The sequence below is a fragment of the Marmota monax genome, unplaced genomic scaffold (genome assembly GCF_021218885.2).
Source record: "Marmota monax isolate L192 unplaced genomic scaffold, Marmota_monax_Labrador192_F-V1.1 WCK01_AAM20220418_F8-fsc00018, whole genome shotgun sequence".
In the NCBI taxonomy this organism is placed as follows: Eukaryota; Metazoa; Chordata; class Mammalia; order Rodentia; family Sciuridae; genus Marmota; species Marmota monax.
In genome coordinates, this window is record NW_026692201.1 from 6,968,429 (window position 1) to 6,992,119 (window position 23,691).

Below are 23,691 nucleotides of genomic sequence, written 5' to 3' on the forward strand. Positions count from 1 at the left end.
ATACCTAAATATACTTAAGCAAAAAATTTTAACTGTGGAGATAACTTTTTAAAATGCCACCAAAGACAGTTCCAGAAATCAGTTTTACCAGAGAGATCTTAAAAACATTCTAAACTATTACAGAGCATAGAAAAAGATGGAAAACCCATTCAAATTATTTTATTAAGTGACTCTCATCAACACAACAAAACATGACAGAGAATAATCACCAACCACATTTGCACTTCTGAACTGATGGACAAACCCGAAATAAACAATGGCAAACTGAACTTAGCAGTATTATAAAAATACATAGACATGATCCAGTTGAATTTAGCCCAAGAAAGCAAAGATGATCTCAGACCAGCATATCTGTTAATATATCATTGTGTCAGGCAGAATATAAGACAATGCTATTATAAGGTAATCCCTGTTTTCTCAGTGAGAAGCTTCAAATATTACTTCTGACAACCTGAATAAATAAAATGTTAGAGTTGTTTATAAAACAGTCAACTCTCTGTTTTAAAATAGTTATGCATATGTACGTGGAATCATGTAACAAAAGAAATATTGATCTTAAAATATTTTTCATTCCCACATACTATGAAAATATTTTATTCCACATCTTCCCATGCATTCTTGACACCAATATCTCCATTTTTACAAAAGCCACTTGGAGATATTTAACATTGTCTTCCAGAGCTACCTTCTTCATTTCTGAGGATACTTCAGCCTACAAGTGATATATTAATCAATACATATTTACATTTCAGGAAACTATTTGTCCCTAAAATTGTGTAATGGTGATCTCTACAACAAAACCTTGTTTTATAAATTCATGACCTCCAATTTTTGCAATTGTAAGATCATTTCTCAGGTCTCTGTTTTACTGATTATTCCCAGAGACTTCTATAGGTACTCAATACCAATGTGATCAAAATGCTACATAGCAAGCTCTTCAAAATAAAGTAAATTGAGAAGGACACCAGATTATGAAAGATCTTATAAGGAATTAAGTATAAGATGCCTCCTTCTTTTCAGAAGGATAGGTTTTGGGAAAAAGATAAATTTTATCTTACATTCAACCTTTTTCAAAACAAGGAGCATCCACTGTATAACCATATATATGGTATACATATGGTATATACATATATACTATAACATCATGTTGTATACCTTAAACACACACAATGAAACTTTTATTGTTAAAAAAAAACAAACCAGGAAGCACTTGGAAAATAATACTGTCTGGATGGCATTAGAGCAACTGAACAAGGCTGCTCAGAGTGGACACCATCCTATCCCTGCCCAGCTCCACAGGAGGTCACTATTGCAGGCCACAATGGGGGAAGCTCTGCTATATCAGAAGGTCCAATAAAAATATCAAGATCATCATCTCCAAGGCAGGATGTTTCAATGAACTCAGAACCACAGAAGCTTGGCTCTGCCTGGCTGTATCACTTGGGCAAGTTACTTAACCTCTTTGTTCTTCAGTTCTTACATTTGCAAGATGGAATTATAATAACCCTCAGAGGATGGATTATTGACAGGATTAGTTGAACTAATTCAGGTAAAGCACTTAGAACCAGGTCCTGAACATAGTAAGCACTAAATTAATGCTATTTAAAAAAAAAAAAACATGCCTAATTAAAAGCAAAGAAAAACAACTCATTAAAAAAAAAACCTAGAAAACTAGAGTAGAATACCAAGTTGATTCCTCAACATGTCTCCTCATCCCTACACAGTCACCATCCAATAAAATTTACCAGCTAATAAGCCCTGACCTCATGCTTGGAATTTTCAGTCAAATTTTTAAGTAGGCCAGGATCACTAGGTATTTGAGAAAACCACTTTCATGAGAGGCAAACTAAAACAGAGAAAGCATAGAGAGTTCTATGAGAGAGAGAAAGAGAGAAATATAAACAAACTTTTAAAAATATTAAATATAAGTTGGACATAATGGTGCATGTCTGTGATCCTAACTTCTCAGGAGGCTGGTGCAGGAAGATCACAAGTTCAAAGCCAGCCTCAGCAACTTGGTGAGACCCTATCTCAAAATAAAACATAAAAAGAACTGGGTATGTAGCTCAGTGGTACACCTGGGTTCAATCTCCAATACTGTCATTGTTGGTGGGACTACAAATCAACCACTCTGGAAATCAGTATAGAGATTTCTCAAAAAAACTAGGAATGGAACCACCATAAGAGCCAGCTATCCCACTCCTCAGTATATATCCCAAAGATCTAAAATCAATGTATTATAGAGATACAGCTACATCAATGTTTATAGCAGCACAATTCACAATAGCCAAGCTAGGGAACCAACCAAGATGCCCTTCAACAGATGAATGGATAAAGAAAATGTGGTATATGCACACAATGGAATATTATTCAGCCATAAAGAAGAATGAAACTATGGCATTTGCCAGTAAATGGATGAAACTGGAGACTATCATGTTAAGTGAAATAAGCCAGACTCCGAAAGCCAAAGTTCAATTTTTTTTTCTGATATGCAGAAGCTAGTCCAAATTAAGGAGGGGGTGGATGGGAAGGAAATGGGGTGGGAGGATTCCATCAAAATAGAAGAAACATGAGTGGACTAGATGAAGGGGACTAATGGGGAGAGAAAAGGGATGGATGGAATAAGGGAAGTACAGCAGAATGAATCTGACCTAACTTCCCTATGTACATATATGAATATACTGCAGTGAATTTCACCATGCACATCCATAAGACACTAACTAAAAAAAAGAAAAGAAAGAAAGAAAGACAAACCCTATAAGTAAATAGCAGAAAGATCAGTAGAGTAGAAGGAATGGAAGACAGTGAGGGAAGAGGGGAGGGAAAGGGGAAGCACTGGGAACTGAGTAGAGCAAATTATATTCCATACACATACTCATGAAAATAATGGTAATACATTGGCTTTGGAGAAGTAAATTATTTTATATATATATATATATATATATATATATATACACACACACACACACACACACACACACATATATAAGGAAATGCTATACTATATATATCTATAAAATAAAAAAAAACTTCACAAAAAAGGAATTATCAAAAACAAAAAAGCTCTTGGTAATTAAAAACACAGCAGTTAAAATAAATTCAATTAAAAGTATACTGATCAGGAAATTTTCCAAACAGTGGAAGAAATAAAAAGATAACAGAAATAAAAACTAAGAACTCTAGAGGATTGACCTAATATCTAATTAGCAGGAATTCTATAAAGAGAGGATGGGGAGAGGTGAGGTGAAGGGTCAAACAATTGCAAAATAATTAATATAAGAAAATTTCCCATTAGAAAAGGCTGTGCATTTTCAGATAGAAAGTACTTTCCAAGTAGACAGCACAATGAATAAACAAAGACCTACACCCAAAGCATATTGTGGTGAAATTTTAGATAACTGTGTCCAATGAGAGGGGGAAAAATCAAATACATAACAGATTAGGAATCAAAAGGTCATGGACATAATGAAAATGATTTTCAAAAGTTATCTCTGAGTCCTGAGATCACGAATTTTCTTTCTCCTTTCTTTTGTTTTCTGTAATCAACATGTATGACTTTTATTGTCAGAAAACAAATACAAAATAAATCTATACTTGGGGATTCAAGCCTCAATTTAATTGGCTCCATTTCTCATCTGTCTCCATGTCACAATCTGTCTCTTTGCACTGATACAAAGTCCCCTCCAGTCAGTCACAGTCACAGTCATAGACGGCCTGGCTGCAGTGAGGTAAGAACAGACCACTACAGGGACTCGCCACCCAGCCGCCCTGGGCATCAGCGATGTCCATCATTTACTCGGTCAGCGAGCACTTGTTTCTGAACATACTCCCAGAATATTTTAACAGCTGAAGGAAAGGAGCACAAGCCCGTAATTCTTTTTCCTTAGACACATCTTTCTATCCATTATGACCATGTCTCCCCTACTGCAGTTAGAATTTGTTTTAATAAGGAAATGCTAACTGCTCCCATCTGTCTTCATTCCACTTATCGAACACCATGTCCTAGGCTTTGCCGAGAGATGAGTTTCCTATTGACAGACTTACCCGTGGAAAAGATGAACACTGTGTTGTTCCAGAGTCCGTGGTTTTTTAAGGCTGCAGTGACATTTCCTACTGCTTCATCCATAAGGGACACCATTCCTGCATAGTGATGCCTGTTCTTATTCTGGATAAAGTCATATGGCTTCAGGTATTCTTCAGGCACCTGAAGGGGCTCATGGACAGACTGGAGAGCAAGGTAGAGAAACAGAGGCTGGAAAGAGAGGTTGTACACATCATTTACAAGGGCATGGAAGAATTAAACACAGAAGGATGAGACACTTTGGGTTTATCATAATAAAAATAATATCAAGACAACCTGCAGAATGCATTGAAAATATTTGTGAGTCATATATATGTTTAGGGACTCATATCCAGAATATAGAAACAACTCTTGCAACTCAATGACAAAAAAAAAAAAATTAACTGGACCATAAAATGGGCAAAGAATTTGAACAGCTATTTCTCCAAAAAAGGTAGTCAAATGGCCACAAGCACATGAAAAGATGTCAACTTCATTAATCATTAGAAAATGCAAAACAAAAATGCAAAACCACAGTGAGATACCACTTCAGACCCTCTAGGATGGTTTTAATTTTAAAAATGGAAAATAACAATAATGTTGGTGAGGATATATAGAGAAATTGGAATTCTCCCTCATTGCTAGAAGGATATCTATACTGAAAAAAGAAAAAAAAAAGCAGTTTGGGAGTTCCTGGACTTGTTAAACATGGGTTATCATATGACCTAGCATTTCCATTTCTTCAGAAATAAAAACATATCCACAAACTTGTATGAATGCTTATTGCAACATTACTTATAATAACCATAAAGTAGAGATAGCCCAAAGTTCATGCATTGATTAGAAAAATAAAATATGGTACAGTTTCAGCAATACATGGCAGTAAAGGAAATAAAGTATACAACATAGATGGACCTTAAAAACGCACTAAGTGAATGAGACCAATCACAAAAGACCACGTATTGTATAATCACATATTTATATGAAATGTCCAGTAGGCAAATCCATAGGAAATAGATTAGTAGTTGCCTGGGGATGTAGGAAATTGTGGGGAGAGCATAATGAGTGACAGCTAATATGTTTAAGGTTTTGGGGGGGGTGATGAAAATGTCTTAGACTCAGATCAAGGTGATGATTGCACAACTCCTGAACTTACTGTGGAACTATAAACTTTTAATGGGTGAATTTTATCATATACAAATTATGTGTCAATAATAATGTTTAAAAATATAACAAAAGATATAAGATAGATAAATAAATAAAATAAAGCCAGAGTCCTAGAACAGCCTGGTCCAAACAAATAATAATATCATAATAGCATCTATATATTAAATGTTATCTATGTATTAGATACTCTGATAATAATTAAGATATTATCTCTTATTTACTTTTTAATTGATTTTATTTTTTAAATACATGACAGAGGAATGCATTACAATTCTCTTTATACATATAGAGCACAATGTTTTATATCTCTGTATATAAAGTATGTTCACACCAATTCATGTCTTCATACATGTACTTTGGATAATGATGTCCATCACATTCCACCATCATTGCAAACCCCCTACCCCCCATTCCCCTCCCACCCCCCTGCCCTATCTAGAGTTCGCCTATTCCTCCCATGCTCCCCCTCCCTACCCCACTATGAGTCAGTCATGTTATATCAGAGAAAACATTCAGCATTTGTTTTTTGGGGATTGGTTAACTTCACTTAGCATTATCTTCTCCAACGCCATCCATTTACCTGCAAATGCCATGATTTTATTCTCTTTTATTGCTGAGTAATATTCCATTGTGTACATATGTCACTTTTTAAAATTTATTCATCTATTGAAGGGCATCTAGGTTGGTCTCACAGTTTAGCTATTCCACTCTATGTAATATCCATTTCATAGATGAGTTAAGTTTAAAAAGTTATATGACTTGCTCAAGCCCACATTAATTGAAGAGCAATTTTCTGTTGCAAACCATACTATTAAAGTATGGCTACCTATCAAGAGATGCTTTATCCTTTTGCTTTAGCTGAAAATAAGTCCCCACCTTTTAGGAAAGTTTTCTGGTTCTTATGTATTTTATGAGAAAAGAAGTAAACACCATGCCTTGTTAGTCTGATGTAGGACTAAACGTAAGACCAACTCAATTCCTGGAAATTATCTGTATCTATTCTTTTTTACCTTTGATGCCAAGTTAGGGCACTGAACATCTGTGGTATTCCAGGTCAGTTTCTCCTTTTAAAAAGGAGAATAAAGGTATTCCCTTTATTGTGCTCCTACCGAATTCTTCAATGAGTTGGAAACCCTCAAAGAGACAAGTGGTTCAGGCCAAGAATAAACATGTAATTCTGTTAAAGTATCTGAGGTATTTAAATCTCATACATGAATGGGAAACGGTTAGAAAGCAGATGGGAGGAGCTCATATTTCATTCTTCATTGTTAAGTTATTTTAAATTATATATTATACATCCCTGTGATGGAGTAAGGAATGTCCACATAGAGAAAGAGCAGCAGGAGAGGAGGACAGGAGAAGGCCAGAAAGGCCTTGTTGATGAGTCATCTTCCAGTGTCCCTGAGTTCAAAGTACTCAGCATGCCAAATGCAACGCTTACAGGTACCATTTCCTGAGCCCCAACACTCGCGAACATAAGTCTATGACCCAGGGTGGAGGAGGAACGAGAGAGGGAGAAAGGAGAAGATTCACCCATCAGGTGAAGGGTTAAAATATGCTATTCTGGCATTTAATGATTTAAGTTAAAGGCACTTAAAAAACAGCAGGTGCCAGATCACTTTGACCTTCATGCTGCTTCTTAAAAGCAGAAATGGAAACTCCTAATGTAAAGACACTCACCTGTACTAGAAGGAAGGGCCACAGTCTTATCCTCAAGGACGGGGAGTCCAAATGGAAAGAATTCTGCACAGACCTTGTTAAAATAACCTTTATCTTTAAAACCTCCCACATAATTTAGTCACATTTCCATTTCACGATTTTTGTCCAATTTAGCATATATGTAACTGCCTCACCACTTCTTTGGGGCCTTCACTTCATTATGTTGAACCATACTATGCTTTCCTCCTACTATTCTCTTTTAGGTCAGTTCAATTCTGGGACCCAGCTGGGACTCTCTATAGGATAGAGGTGGAGACTTTTTGCCCCTGCACAGGTCACTAGCAGCAACATGGCTAAAGGAGAGGAGGTGGAAAGAGGGCATGTTGTCATAGCCAGCAAGGGATTTATAAAGGTAATGCAGAGATGGATGGAAGGGAGAGCCCTTGTAACCACACAAGGAAAAAATGATTCTGGAGTCACTATTAAAGAGTCTTGCAAATATTCAGCATGGAAATCGTTCTACTCACTTTGTTAAACACATTTAAAAAAGAAACTTGAAAACCTTTTCCATGATTATTCCTTAGTGACTAAAAACATCACCCTTTCTCTTGGGAGGCTAAAAATATAAAACTACAGCAGCCCCCACTGATACAGTGGTCAGATTTCTATTGATTCAAACAGAAGGGACATAACAGAGGAGTGAAAACCAGCTCTGAAGGGGGAGGTGACTGTGGCAGGCTATGCAAAGGCTATGCAAAGCACTACCTGCTGGCCAGATCCTAATAACTTAGGAGAATAGACAAATGTATTCTTTGAACAAATAATTATCTTTTCCCCCATTTCATCAGCAACAGTCTACCATTTACTGTGGGCACTCAGTCTTACACAAATCTGTATGGCTTTAGGTCACCGGGAGGAGACAGAATAATGTGTAGTACAGCAGCCTATCTCACAAAATTAGGACGAAGAAACACAGTTGAGATACTACGGGGGGAAAAAGCTTTTCAGCACTCAAGTGAATGTTATTCATGAAACAACTCATTATTCAACAGAACTAAATGAAAGCATTTCTATACTATTTTTAAAATGGAAAAAAACATATAGCGCTTTTATTACCACATGGTGGCCCAGTATAAAGAACAATTAACTAGGGCTCCAAGGTTCTCCAGCCACCATCAGGACCTTGCTATAGTCACTTGGCCCACAAGCCTCCCTGTAACCAGCTGTAGCTCAGCTGTAGCTGAGCCTCAGCTCACTGTTGACCCAAAACAAATCGCTGCCATCCCGGGGATGGGCTCCTTATTACTATGTCTATGGACTGGAATCCCAGCCCACCCTTGCTTGGCCTTGGAGACCGGATGGCCCCTCTGACATAACTGCAGCCCTGGCTGCACGTCAGCCTCCACTGATCTCTGAGTTTATGCTGGAGCCTCGTCTCTCCTTTGCTTTCCCTTGGGTCTGGATTCCTGTTCTCATCAACTTAGTCATAACTGGACTATTGTAGGTGTCTTGGGAATATAAAATATAATCCTAGATGCGAAATCATGACTAAATACTTAGTATTACATAAAAAAAGTTCAGGATTATCACCGAAGGCTATTAATATATTCATGTTTAAGACACTAGGGGTTCTCTGACCTTTCCTATTATGCCAAACAGCTCCTTAAGACACATACTCTAAATATACCTGCCCCGTGCTAAGAAGCTTTATATCAGTGAGGAAGAAACCCTTATTTTCGTTTCTTTATATATTTTCTCAAAGTATAAATGGGGAAAAAACATATGAGAGGTGTTGACATTATTATTCTATCTTTAATGTTCAAATGAAGACATTCTTTTCCAAATTGTGCCAGAATAAAGTAAGAGTCTTCCATTAGAAAACAGCATTTTCTTTTAGAAAGCTTCTAGTAGATGATATATGTTGGCTAACATCTGTTGTTATTCACAAAGCACTGTGGGGACTGCTTTTTTTTTCTTTCTTTTTTTTAGTTGTAGAAGGACACAATACTTTTGTTTGCTTATTTTTATGTGGTGCTGAGGATCGAACCCAGTGCCTCACACGTGCGAGGCAAGGAGGCAAGTGCTCTACCGCTGAGCCACAACCCCAGCCCATGGGAACCGTTTTCAACAGGAAGATATGTTATGAACATGCTACTTTCACTTTGTAATGTTACTGCTGTGGAATCATCATGCAGAAGAGGAGAAAGAATTGTTCTTCCTAACCCATGCAAAGTCACTCTGTTAGGGTGGCCCTGAGTCCAGCAACAGCAACTGTGTTGGTACAAAACACTCCATATGCTTTCCCCCCTCAAGTGCCCTTTTAAAATAGGCACAGTTTTAAGTTGGCCTGTGTTTCTTTAATGACTTCCAACCTGAACAAGTGGCCTATGTTACAGTCTATAAACAGCACCTGAGAAATTAGCACAGAATTAAATACTGATTAAGATGATGAAAAGCACAGCTCCTGAAAATGGTGAGATGCATTGTTTTATTGAGAACTGGTAATGTAAACACAGGCTGTCTTAAGCAAATATTTTGGGGTTACTACTCAACTATTAATTATGTCATTCACTCATATTTGTGTTCGAAACTTTGAACACACTGGGAATGATAAGATGGAAAGTTCTTCAGAATGTTTCAGCTGTAGGATAAGGACCGTCCTCTCACCTGGTGATTTCCATCATGCTGTCTATGAACAGCACCATGCTAACAACACCCCTTCCAGGACTTGCAAGCTCTCAGGGCCTTCCGATGTCCTCAGTTCTAATGCTTTCCCCATTGCCCCAGTTAAGACAGTTCACCCAGAGAGCTATCTCACCCCATCTTCTTCCTCTTATCTGCTTAATGTTGAGGGTACTGTGTGAAAGAATACTTCATCGTTCCTTAATAGAAATGAAATTTTTTTGTAGGAAGATTACAGTGGCTGCATAATTAAAATAGTTGGCTTCTGCTCACCTCTGTTTGAGGGGAGAGCCCTGAACATCACAGAATGCCCCTCATTGTACAGGGTATCTATAATGACTGCACATCTGAATCACTGGCAGAAGGTGTGTGTGTTGGGGGAGGAGGTGGTGGTAAATAAAATACCAATGCCTGGGTACCACCTCACACCAATGAATCACAATATTTGACATCACTATGTCTTACAAGTTTCCCAGATAATTCTATGGTCAGGACTAGGACAATTAAGTTGAATCATGAACTGGGACTCAGAACCCTTGGCCTTGGATATTAGCTGTGAACTGGGGAGGTTTATTAAGGGGATAAGCTCTGTAAGTCAGAGACTGTGGATTTAAATTCTGATTCTGTCTTTCAAAAGTTCTGTGATCTTGACCAAGTTACTTCTCTAAGTAATTTTGTTTAAATATATGTTATAAAATGGTTCCCTTAAAACTTTACCTTGTTCTTTTGGTGTTAAGTTGTATCTACAAAATGCCAAGCATACAGCAGAGAACTGAGAACATAAGCCTTAACTACCAGAATGTTGGTTTAAATTTAGATTTAAAACCTGTGTATTTCTATATATTTGAGAAAATGTTTTTGTTTCTATGTTCCATAGCAGGCATGGTTACTCCAAGATGTCTGCATTAAGCTGATAAAAACCAAGAAGTGGGGCAAAACTGAGAACAGAGTAGAAGATTCCCAATACTGAGTTAGAGTAGGCAAAGGCACGGCCAGGGAGATTCCAAACCAAAAAGGGAGTCTTCAGCAGTGCATTAAGTCTGGACATGTATGTAAGCCATAATCCATGCTGTGATCTGCACCAGGGACCCCCAGGCATTGTCAAAGAGCCAAAGTGCAGGAAATCAGAACAAGATAACATTGCATATTCTAGACTTTGCTATGTCCAGGTCCCACAAAAGGACTGATTTGTGAGTGTGCTAATACAGTTCTTCATGAAGCCATCTTTTGAGCCTCATTTCTGAGAACACAAGTATCTGTCCCATTCAAAAGCACTTATAGGCTAAATCTAGAGAATTTGGCTTTAGAGCTATTCCGATTCTTGTCTACCTTTACCTCTCCCTATATGTAAGTCAGTACATGACAGACAAAACAGCTCTAGTATGGTGAATGTGAAAAACAGGCTTCTTTATAGACCATGTTGATGAATTGGAAGACTCAGTATTGTTTAGATGTCTGTTTTCCACAAGTTGGTCTATAGCATCAGTGAAATCCAAATCAAAACTGACACTTGTTTTACTTTCTTGGTAGAAATTGACCAATTGATTCTAAAATTAACATGCAAATGTAAAAAAAAAGAAAGAAAAAGAAAAAGAAAGGAAGAAAATAACCTAGAATAGTCAAAATGATCTGGGCAGGATGGGGAGGGGTGATTGAAAGTTGGAGGACTTTCTCTGAACCCAAAATTTGTGGATTCCTTGATGGAAAGTTTGCCATAATAAAGCCTCATCTCGTAAATAACCTGATTTCCACTTTTAAAGGGGTCTAATTACTTACAGCACATGCACATAAAACAACAAAATAATAAAATGTATTTCTACTAAAATGCTATAGGACACAATATTCTTCTAAGTGCCACCCAAGGACCACTCTCACCAGAATCACCTTTTGAGAGTTTCTCTAAGGTGCAGATAGATGGACCTTTCCCAGACCTAATAAGTCACACCCTCAGAGGTGGGCTCCAGGACTCTAATTTTCACAAGCTTCCAAGGCTGATTCTGATGTGCTCTAAAACTTGAAAACAATCCTTTTAGAATTTGATAGATTTTCCCCTAAACAACAGTGACTTCTTCCTATTTTAACAAGATTTTGGTATCAGTAAAGAAGCAAGACTTACCTTCTCTGGAGGATGGTTATTTATAAGAGCTGTAGCCCTCTGGGTAAATACATTGGTTGAATACATATTTTTATATCCTGTTGCAACTTCTTCACCATCTCGAAAATCAAGAGCACATCGTGTGACATTCAAAGCCTCAATTAAGGTACAACGCTCATGAGAGTAGTAATCTTCACTGCCTAGGAGATATCCTACAAGAATGGAAGACAAGAATAGTCTGCATAGCATAAAGCTTGTTAAACTCATGTTTCAGCATTTAATTGCCTAATGCAATTGATTACTCATGACAAGGCTAATCAAACGACAAGGCTAATCAGAGCAACATTCCTTAACATCTCTATATTTGGTAGCAGAAGTCATTAAAATGTTATTGTGTAAAAATTCAAATCCATTCTCACTCAAGTCTTTACAAACACAGACTCTATCATGTAACTCTCAAAGAGGGTGATTTCATGTATTTACATATTTATGTTTTTAAAAGAACAGAGCTCAATTTCAGCAAAAGGGGTAAGATCTTACTCCTTTAAAGCTATCTAGTGGCAAAAATAATATATGGTTAATATGACTTGTTGCAAGTTTTTCTTGCAAGGAGATCATATAAATAAGCGCAGGATTCAAATAATGTCATCTGTTGTTCCTGAGGATGGGAAGCTGGCTTCCGGGTTATTTATAGCCCCTGCTCTCTAGGAGGAGTCATCTTCAGTCAGATGCTGACACCCACTGGTGAAAGATACAAACCTTTCCAAAGAGAGGCCCTCTACACAGCTGAACTATCAGTGCCAAAAGACCAAACTGAAGTGTGAGCACTGCACTTTGATTTTTCTACCTACAGTGATCTCAATTTTGCTCCCAATTTAAGCAGCATTAATTGCCTATCCCACAATTTAAACTTAAAGGTAAAAGAAAATGAATTTTCTCAGCTAACAGTTGTTTCCGCAAAAGTTCTGTATTTTCCTAAAGTAATAAACTGTGCTGCCTATTATGATTCTATGTACATAAATGTCAGAACAGGCAGATCTATAGTAACAGAAGATAAATGCTTGCCTGGGGCTGCAGGGACTGGGGGACATGGGGAGCGATGATTAACGCTGTTTGGTTTCTTTTTTGGGGTAGTGAAAATGTTCTACAATTGAATTGTTATGCTAGTGGGGTAACCTTGTACATTTATTAAAAATCACTGAATTATACACTTTAATTGGATAAACACTATGACACATGAATTACACCTTGATAAAGCTATTAAAAAGAAACTACTGGGCTGTTAGCTATCTGCTGATATATATTGCTTATTAACTTTAAAATGATGACGACAAAATTGGCCCAGCCCTTTCCCCAAGACCTGAACTTTCTCTACAATGACAATTAAGAGCCTTACCCAGTTTACATAATAAATCAATTCATTTTTAATTAATTCCTTCTTTATCATGATCTAGTAAATTCAAGGTCCTGAATATAATTAAAACCTTGGTCTTAAGGTAATTTTTTAATATGCTAATCTTTCCTCTTGCATATATAACGGAAAAGGAAATCCAATATGTTTGCTAATTAATGTGCAACAGAAAAGGAAATGTAGCCATGAAAATAATTTCAGCCCTAAGCCTGAAGCAGAGGCACACGCCTGTAATTCCAGCAGCTTAGGAGGCTGAGAGAGGAGGCTCACGAGTTCAAAGCCAGCCTCAGCAAAAACTGAGGCACTAAGCAACTCAGTGAGACCCTATCTCTAAATAAAATACAAAATAGGCCTGGGGATGTGGCTCAGTGGTCAAATGCCCCTGAGTTCAATCCCTCGTACCAAAACACAAACAACAACAACAACAACAACAAAAAAACACAAACAAACAAAAATAGTGGTCAGGATGAAACTGAGGAAAATCTAAATAAACATTCTAGCTTCCCTTGCTTTTAGTTGATTTAAAAACCCCTAATTGTTGGAGGTCAGACAGCTGAGCAATATATTATTAGTGGTGCACTAGCTGTGCTGTAGCTGAAAACTTTGATGGAAGCCACCTAATGGGCTAAGACTGTTCTCGGGCAGAAGTTGCCTTTTGCTTTCTTCCTTGATCTGTCTTAATAAACAACTGCAAGGTTAGCTGTTCCTGAAAAAGGAAACTTTTTAATTAGTAACTCTTCTTACAGAGTTACAGAACCCAGAATTGGTGACCCTCAGATAACTTTAGCATGTGTGTCAGAAAAGCTGACCCCTCAAAATTTATAACCCTGGTCTGGGCCTGAGTCTAAAATCCACCCCGACATCCCAAAATCCTTACATAAGCTTTGTATCTGAACCACATAAGCAAGATGGACTTTTAGGACAAATTCTCCTCTTCAACCTGCTGACTTTCTTCCCCAGTCACTGTCTCTCTCAAGCTATCATCTTCATCATGTGGTAGCAGAACTGGACCTTTCTGGGTTATAAGAAACTGGACTTCTAGTTTGGGTTTTTCACAACTAGTGGATATTAGTTTGAGGAAATCACTTCCATTCCTTTTTCTATAAGTGTAAACTATTTTTCCATCACTGGGAGAATATATGCATAGTATATGATTAGATGATGTATGATTAGATGATGTATGAGTTATAAATATTGAAATCATATTACAAATAAGGAAATTCCAGAAACAGAACCTTCTATTCACATGGTTGGCCACACTGAAATCAGGCAATCACGTGACTATCACACAGTGCTTTTCATCATAACAGCAGTTCCCAAATCTGAACTCAGATGCTGAGCCTAAAGATGATGGCAGCCTATGTTTTTCTGGGAAAATTTGGAAAATGCTTTTTGAACAACTAATCAATAAAAATCTCACATCTTTATTGAGACACACAATTCATTATTGTATAAGTCACCCATTTAAAGAATACAATTCTTTGCTCTTTAGTGTATTCCCAGGGTTGTACAACCATCCCCCAATTACCTTTCTACTTTTCAAGTTGTAGCAGTAGTAACAGCTGTGTGGTCATCATCCTTTTCTTGACTACAAGCCTCCCTTCACATAATTATAGGGTGTTCAACTGTTCGGCTAAATCTAGGCAGACTTCTTTGTTTTCATAAGACAATTTTTTGTCCAACTGAATTTTTAAATGCATGACTTTGTTTTTAATAAAAAAAAATTTCAAAATATCCACAGTCCATCCTCTTGCCAAAGCATACACATCAACTCATCTAAGAATGTACTAGCAGTTTGGTCCTTTAGAACTTCTAAGATAGCAAAGTGGTCATATACTCAAGTCTGATTTTTGGCAGCTATTTAAGAGTACTGAAGATATATTCAAGTTCATCCAAAAAGAACATCATAGGTGATTAATACTGTCTGCTGGAGCACCTGGTGGGAGTGGGTACAAGTGCTCTCCTGTCTGATTTTTAACCTGAGAACCAGCAAAGCATGTGCTATGACTACACTGTTTTGGCCTCCATGTACATTCCTTTGTACCAAATTGTATTTTTGTACTTTGGCCCTAGCTTGAATGGAAGAGAACATCTCAAGGTGTATCTATAAGCAATTTATTACTTTATTACTAAAATGATATTTTTAAGGATGTTGTCCATTTTACCTGTCCCAAAGGAGAAACTTCTCTCAGGTCTAAAAGACAGAAAATGCTTTATTCTTCCTGAAGATCTTGTTTCCATTTATCTTATGAATAATGTGACTCTTATAGATTTTTTCTTTTCTTCCCTTCCTTTCCACTTTTTTCTTTTTTACTTTGGACATAAGAAGCCTCACATCTTAGAGATGAATGTGAAGCCCACCTAGAGCCAGGAAGCTTTTTTTTGTAATCTGATGCCATTAAACTATTTTATCTTTTTCTCTTCACTCGATGTTGTTACTCTATTGAAACTTTTTATGTTTGGTGTGTGTTCCTTTTTTGGCTTTGGCAGGTTGTAAATGAACAAAGAAGCAGATGGGAGACAGGTAGACAGCAACACAACTAGACAGAAAGATAGCTCAATATAAAAGAACTTGACAGAAAAATACAGTTACTGGCAAGATATATAGGTTATTAATTAAGGCCCAGTTTAAAACAGGTTGAAAGAGGGCACATTTTAAAACAAACTTTAGGTTTCACATTTATTTTTATAGGGCTACCAAGTTCAAAAAATGCTTATGATTTTCTTATTATCTTCCTATTACCATTTTTTATTTGTCCTCCCCAATTTATTATTATTGATTTTTAAGTTGATCTTCTCTAAACCTAGTGATTCTAAAAACAGATCTCACAGATGGGAGAGAGACACCAATGGAAGAGTCTTCCCCCACCCTCTCCAGGGTGAGAAAAAAAAGCTTGAATGTAGTCCAGGGAGAGAAAAAATACATGAACTTTTGTAAAGGAAATATTCTTTTTCTTTAATTTGCTCTAATTAGTTATACATGAAAGTAGGATGCATTTTGACACATTCTACACAAATGGAGCACAACTTCTTCTTCCTCTGTCTGTACATGGTGCAGAGTCACACTAGTAGTGTAATCATAAGCGTATAGAGGGTAAGAATGTCCATCTCATTCCACAGTCCTTCCCCACCACATATATCCCCTCCCCTCTCCTCTGCCCAATCCAAAGCTCCTCCATTCTTCCCTAACCCCTCCCCATATTATGGATCAGCATCTGCTTATCAGAGAAAAGGGAAATATTCTTGTATTTGGTTTTTGCCCATAATTTAAAATCAGCCTGCATCCCCTCTGGGGAAGGTTCTCAGAGGGCACAGTGGTCTCTGGTGTGTAGGTAGCAATTCTTCCAAAGCCCCAAGGTGGTGCTTAGTGCTCTGGCCTGCTATGGGCATATGCCCAACACAGGCTGGCACAGAGCCCTGTTTATGGAAGTAACATCAGAAAGCAGCCCCACTGCACTGATTCACTCTGTGTTCAAGTTTCCAGTTGTTTCAATTGATTACACTTGGGTGTGTTTTATGAGATGACTGCAGTGTCTGAGTCGTTAAAGAAACACAGGCATTTCCATTACCAAAGTAAGTGTCAAATCCTCGGCGGGTTGGAAGGCATTCTTTCCGGTACATTCCCAGGTGCCATTTTCCGACCATATGGGTGGTATAGCCTGCTTCTTTTAGAAGCTGGGGCAGGAGTTTTTCATCCAGTGGAACACAGCTGGGCTGACAAGGCCAGATTATTTGGTGCTGTAAACCTGTGTGTATCTTAAAGAGATAAACACAAAATTATGGATTAGTGACATTGAAACATTGTAAACAAGAAAAGTGGCTGCCTAATTTATTGGACATATCTGTTGATTTGAAAGTTTAACTATAAGAATGTTTCTGAAAGGCAGTTTACTCACTCAAGTAAGGTAATGAACCTAAACTGGATTTGAAAAGATGAATAAAAGCATTCCAACAGAAAATATTTTAACATATATTTATCAAGGCAGTATGTCAGAAACCATTAACTCAAATTTTCACTTCCTAAAAAGAGGAACAATAATATGAGCTATGGCTCTATCAAGGAAAAAAATTCATGTGCACAGGAGAAGGTGATATTTGTCATCTTTGAAGATAGACAGCTTTCTTTTGTAAAATGTTATTTAACAGTATAATGAAATTTAAGTTTGGTGTTTCTTATTCTACTTTGTGTAAACAATAATCTCAAAAGACAGTGCTCAAATTTCCATTTAAAATGGCCCTTACTGCTTGGGAGAGGCTCACAGAAGGACACCCAGGATAAAGCAACTAACCCTTAAGAAACAACCACTTGTTGAATTTAAATATAATATCAAAATTGAGGGCTAGGGTTGTGGCTCATTGGTAGAGCACTTGCCTAGCACATGTGAGGCACTGGGTTCAATCCTCAGCACCAATAAAAATAAATAAATAAAATAAAGGTACTGGGGCTGGGGATATAGCTCAGTTGGTAGAGTGCGTGCCTCACATGCACAGGGCCTTGAGTTCAATCCCCAGCACCACAAAAATAAAAAAATAAATAAAAATAAAGGTATTGTGTCTATCTACAACTAAAATTTTTTTTAAATTGAATGTCCACAATTATATAAGTTCCTCAATTTATATAAATGGGGTTACCCACCTGATAAACCTACAAGATGAAAATGCATTTAATACACCTAACCTACTGAACATCATAGCTTAACTTTGCCTACCTTAAATGTGCTCAGATCATTTACATTAGCCTTTGGTGAGATAAATTAATCTAGCACATAGTCTAATTGATATCATTAAGGCACATGTAATTTATTAAACACTGTACTGAAAGTGAAAAACAGAATGGTTGTATGGGTAACATTTTACACCACTGTAAAAAAATAAATCATGTGGAAGAATAAGAGATCCAAACTAGCCAAAGCAGTCCTGAGCAAGAAGAAGGATGCAGGAGGCATCACAATACCAGATCTCAAATTATGCTGCAAAGGTATGATAATTTAAAAAAGCAGGATGGTATCAGCATCAAAATAGACCTGAAGACCAACAGAATTGAACAGAAGACACAGAGACAAACCCACATACTAAAATATATGTTGGAGAAGAGACAGCTTTTTTAACAAACGGTGCTGGGAAAACTGGATATTCATACATAGAAGAATGAAACTAGATCCCTACCTCTCACCCTACACAAAAGTCAAATCAAAATGGATCAAAGACATTACACCAGAAACCTTGCAACTGCTTGAAGAAATCCTGGGATCAACACTCCATCATACAAGTGCAAGTATCAACTCCTTAACAAAGAATCCTGAAGCTTAAGAAATAAAGCTTAAGTAGGATGCCATCAAATTAAAAAGCTTTTTCTGCATAGCAAAGGAAATGATTAAGATCATGAAGAGAACCTATAGAAGGGGAAAAAATCTTTGTCACCTGCTCCTCTGACAGGGGATTAATATCCAGAACCAACACCAAAAAACTGAATAATCCAGTCAATAAATGAGCAAAAGAACTAAATAGATACTTCTTAAAAAAAGAAACACGAATAGCCAACAAATATATGAAAAAAAATGTTCAATATCTCTAGCAATCACAGCAATGCAAATCAAAACTACACTGAGATTTCATCAGAATGAACCCAACTACTATGTATAACTATAAAGCTCTAATAATAATAAAATAAATAAAAATTTAAAAAGATTTCATCTTGCTTTAGTCAGAATGGCAATTATCAAGAACACAAATAATAATAAATGCTGGTGAGGATGTTGGGAGGAAAGGCACACTCCTACATTGTTGGTAAGACTACAAATTAGTACAGCCACTCTGAAAAGCAATACGGACATTCCTCAAAAAACTAGAAATGGAACCACTGTGTGACCCAACTATCCTACTCCTTAGTATTTATCCAAAAGAACTAAAATCAACATACTATCACGACACAGCCACTTCAATTTTATAACAGCACAATTCACAATAGCCAAATTGTGGTATCAGCTCAGATGCCCATCAATAGATAAACAGATAAAAAAAATGTGGTCTACATACACAATGGAGTTTTACTGAATCATAAAGAAGAATGAAAGTATGTCATTTGACAGTAAATGAATGGAAATGGAGAACATCACGCTAAGTGAAATAAGCCAGAATCAGAAAATCAACAGTTGAATGTTTTCTCTCATAGGTGGAAACTAGAGCAGATTGAGAGAAAGAAGGTGGGCAGGCAGTGGGGTCAGATATCATAAAGATATAGGAATGATCAGTAGAGTAGATGGAGATTGAGAGGGAAGGAAAGGGAAGGAAATGCAAGATGAATTTAACAGAATCATGCAATGTGCATATATAAATATGCACAGAGAAGTTCACCTCTATGTATATGTAGAAAGTACCAATCAAAAATAAATAAATAAATGAGTGAAAGGAAGATCAGTTGAAAAGGGGGAGGAAAATGTGGAAGGGAGGAGGAGAAAGACAACAGAGGGAATGGAGACTGAAATCAAATTCCATACATGAATGATTTTGTCAAAAGGCATCCAACTACTATGTATAAATATAATGCTCTAACAAAAAACAATATGCCTAACCTACTTAACATCATAGCTTAACTTTATCTAAATTTTTTTAAATATCCTTACCTTTTTTATTAGTTGTTCATGGACCTTTATTTTATTTACTTATTTACGTGAGGTTCTGAGAATCGAACCCAATGACTTGCACATGCTAGACAAGCACTCTGCCACTAAGCCACAACTCCAGCCCAACTTTGTCTAATTTAAATGTGCTCAGATCACTTACACTAGCCTTTGGTGGGAAAAAAAAATCATCTAACACAAAGTCTATTTATAATTGTTATCATTTATGCTCATGTAATTTATTAAATACTGTGCTGAAATTGAACAACAGAACGATTGTGTGGGTACATTTTATACCACCATAAAGCTGAAAAATCACAAACCCTCTACATTGGGGTTGTCTATATATAAAAATTTTATTAAAACAGCTGTCCCTTTTCCATAAAAAGGGAAACTACAGATCTATGTAAGGACAGATTGTCTACATCATCTTCTATCAGAGCAATATATTGCGATAGACTGAATGGCAGGAAACAGCGTAACAATCTATCTTCCATGAACAGAAAAGGTACAAAAAGTACAAAAATGATACTACTCTTCTCAGTCATTTTGTTTGGAAAAATACAGGGATTATATATATACATATATATGATGGGTTTATTATTGCTGGGGTTTTTAGTCGTTGTTTTTGTTTTTGTTTTTGGTACCAGGGATTGAACTCAGGGGCACTCCACCACTGAGCCTCATCCTCAGCCCTTTTCTATATTTTATTTAGAGACAAGATCTTGATGAGTTGCTTAGGGGCTTGCTAAGTTGCTGAGGCTGGCTTTGAACTCACCATCCCCCTACCTCAGCCTCCTGAGCCTCTGGGATTACACGCATGCACCACCGCACCCAGCTATTGCTTGTTTTAATTGAACAATTTTTATAATTTGTTTTCATTTCTGATATAGCAAATTTCAAATGGTATAGCCCACATAACTGTACATTCTTTGGGTCCTTAATATTTAAGCAAGTGCAGAGATCCTAAGATCAAAAAAGATTGAGAACTGATGCTGTAACACCTGATAATGATCTTTGCTATGGGGAAAAATAAAGTAGGAATGAAGTGATAGTGACAGACGTGACACTTAAGATAGGGTGGCAAAAGAAGTTTCCTCTAAGGAGAAAATAGTTGAGCAGTCAGTTGAGCAAAGAAAGAAGTGAGTTGAAAAATCTGGGGCAAGAACAATGCAGACCTAAGGAAAAAGAAGAACAAAGACTCCAAGAGCTTGCTGAGTTTGAAGGCTGGCACAGAAACGAGGGCACACCTGTCACAGCTCTTGTACTGATGGATGCCACCACACCCCTGTTAGCAGATATCCCCAAGGGTTCCTTGCCTGCCAGCCCTTCCCTAAGACTTGACACCTGTCTCCCTCTTTGTCCTAGGCTCCTCATGGAGGTGGTCTTTTTTCTATGAAGTGACTGCACCAGATGTCAGCTTCCCTTCGCACTGGGTGGTCCTGATTTCCCTAGAATACACAGGGGTCTGGGAACACTGAGGGTGGAAAGCACCCAGGCACAACACTCTGGTGTCCCCAGTCCACTGCAGGTGTGTAGCAGGCAATCTGTTGCCAATAAATGGTGAACATGTGTTTGCTAGTGATTTACTGGCTTTATAATTTAAAGCAGAATAGGATAAACCTCAGGGAATTAAATCCCATCCTGGCTCTATCACTTGCTAGCTTTGTAAGTTTAGGCAGAGACTTCAGTGATTTACTAACTTCAGTAAATTAGAAATTTAGGCTCAAATTCCTCAACTGTAAAAGAAGGAAATAATATTTATCTACCTTCCGGGGTTGTTGGGACGATTAACCAAGGTAACATAAAATGCCAAGTATATTCTAAACACTCAACCATTGTCACTACACCATGCGTGAGCAATGTTATCAAAGACAATACTCCTTCTTGAAGAGAATGGTGGCCTTACAGAGATGTGTACATAGTCCTAGACCTGCCCCCTGGAGTGTATTATGGTGCATCATATAAAATGTACAGTCAATCTACTTTCTCATTGGTACTAACTAAATACTTATCTATCACTAATTTTCTCAAATTCAAATACCAGTTACTCAGAACAGATTCACTGACTTTGACTTTGTTGTAAATATTTGTCAATAAACAGATACAAAGTATAGACTATAAGGTCCTTGCTTAACATCTGGACAGCATCTTAAGTGACAGCCACCATTTTAAGGAAAAAGTTTTGCTTTCCTACCCAAGGGCATTTCTGAGAAAGGCTCACCACTCCCTCATACCAACCCAACCCCTAACCGCCTGCATTAGGACACCCCACCCCCCACCCCGCCCCACCCCGCCCCGCAGGAACCCAAGCCTATTTTGCCTCTCTCCATCTATAGAGAGATGGCCTTTATTTCTCAGCTCTGACAAATAAACTCTCGTGTGTACCTCTGCCTGGTTTCCGTCTTTCATTTCTCTCTTACCCGTCATTCCTTGCTTTCCCTTCATAGACCACCCCCCCAAAAAAAAACCTTTCAAATATACAATCTTTGTTTTCTTATTTATTAATTTATAATTAAATAGCCTTTGTACAAGCTTTGACACAGCCCTGTATTATATTTTCAGAGCCAATAATACTTGCAATAGTATTTCCTGTGACTGGATTTCATGATATCTTTCCACATCTTCCTAGAGGAACCACACAGAATATCTTAACTGTTAAATTAAAGTGCTTATTTTAATTTCACTATCTTGATTGTGGTGACAGTTTCACAGATATATAAATATATAGATAGATAGATAAGTTTTGACATGTACACCTTTGCGTATGTGTAGTTTATTGTACATCAATCATGCCTCAATTACGCTGTTTAAAAATAAAAGTAACTTTAAGTTTTCCTCTGAGGTTTTTCTGTCTCTTTTAGTAATAACTGGCACCTGTACCAGGGTGTGTGTCAGATACATTCCCTTTGCCATCCAGTCCCTCTGGTAGTCCTGCCCTCCACCCTTGGCCTTCCAGCTTCTCATTGGGTTCAGCCAGTGAAGGCCCTGCCTGGAGCAGAGAGGGAAGAAAGAGACCTATTGCCTCAGGCTGCTGGGTTGTCTCAATGGCCACCTATGCCCCTCTGCAAGGTCAGTCTAAGGCAGCCTTTTCTACGTGCCTCTCTCCCCTAGGTTCTGGGAATGTCCCCTTGCTTCCTCCCTTCTGGTCTAGGGCCAGTAACAACTCCACTGTGTCACCACACTACACCTTGTGCTTTCCCCACACATTCTTACCTTTTAAAATAGTCCTGTTATAAATAAACCCTCCCTAAATTATCCTAATTGAAATACGCCATCCCTTCCCAGCTGGAATCCTAAAATATAAGGATGTTATAATATCCAGGGAAAGGAAAGGCCTGCTGTGAAAACACACACACACACACATACACACAAACACACACACACACACACACAGAGACCTTAAATCAAAAAAGGATTCTTCCCATTGTTACCACTATAAGTTTACTCAACAGAAAACTGATCATGGGCTCAAAAACTTCATAACCTAGAGTAACTGGCAGCTGATCAGGATATGTGAAGATAGTATTTTATGGAGTCCAAAAGCCCCAGTGGAGATAAATACTATGCAAATAAATCCTTCAATGGAAAGCTCATCCATCACATGCAGAGAATTAGTTCTGATCACTAGAAAGCACTGCCAAGCGATGCCTGCTGTTTGGTTTTCCTAAGCCAGGCACCATGCCAGGTGGTCAGCTGAAGTCTGCCTCCATTATCTACAATCACATGGAGCAGGGAATTCGTTCTTTTCAGTGCCTGAGAATTTATTTGACACAGCGTTTTTATGGCATGATTGGGAAGCAGAAGCCAAACTCTGGATGACAGCCAAAAACATGTTTTTGGTCTGTTCAAACACTATTTGAAGTCAGGAAGCTGTAATGGGTTGAGAAGCAGTAAACAGGTAAATGCCAAGCTGGTTCCCATCAAGCACTTGAACTGAGCACAGAACTAGGGAGTCCCACCATGCTCCAGGGGGCAGGACACCAACAGGTATGAA

General features: G+C 37.6%; 1 protein-coding gene across 1 annotated transcript in view; it reads right to left on the reverse strand.

The window, feature by feature from the left end:
• The window catches only part of Arsb (arylsulfatase B), a 183,912-nt gene that overhangs the window by 149,290 nt on the left and 10,931 nt on the right, over window positions 1-23,691 (reverse strand). Inside the window, exons 2-4 of the mRNA XM_046427610.2 lie at window positions 16,644-16,830; window positions 11,685-11,875; window positions 4,045-4,252 (exon numbers count right to left, since the gene is read on the reverse strand). Coding sequence (XP_046283566.1) covers window positions 4,045-4,252; window positions 11,685-11,875; window positions 16,644-16,830 — 586 coding nt within the window. The remainder of the gene's footprint in view (window positions 1-4,044; window positions 4,253-11,684; window positions 11,876-16,643; window positions 16,831-23,691) is intronic.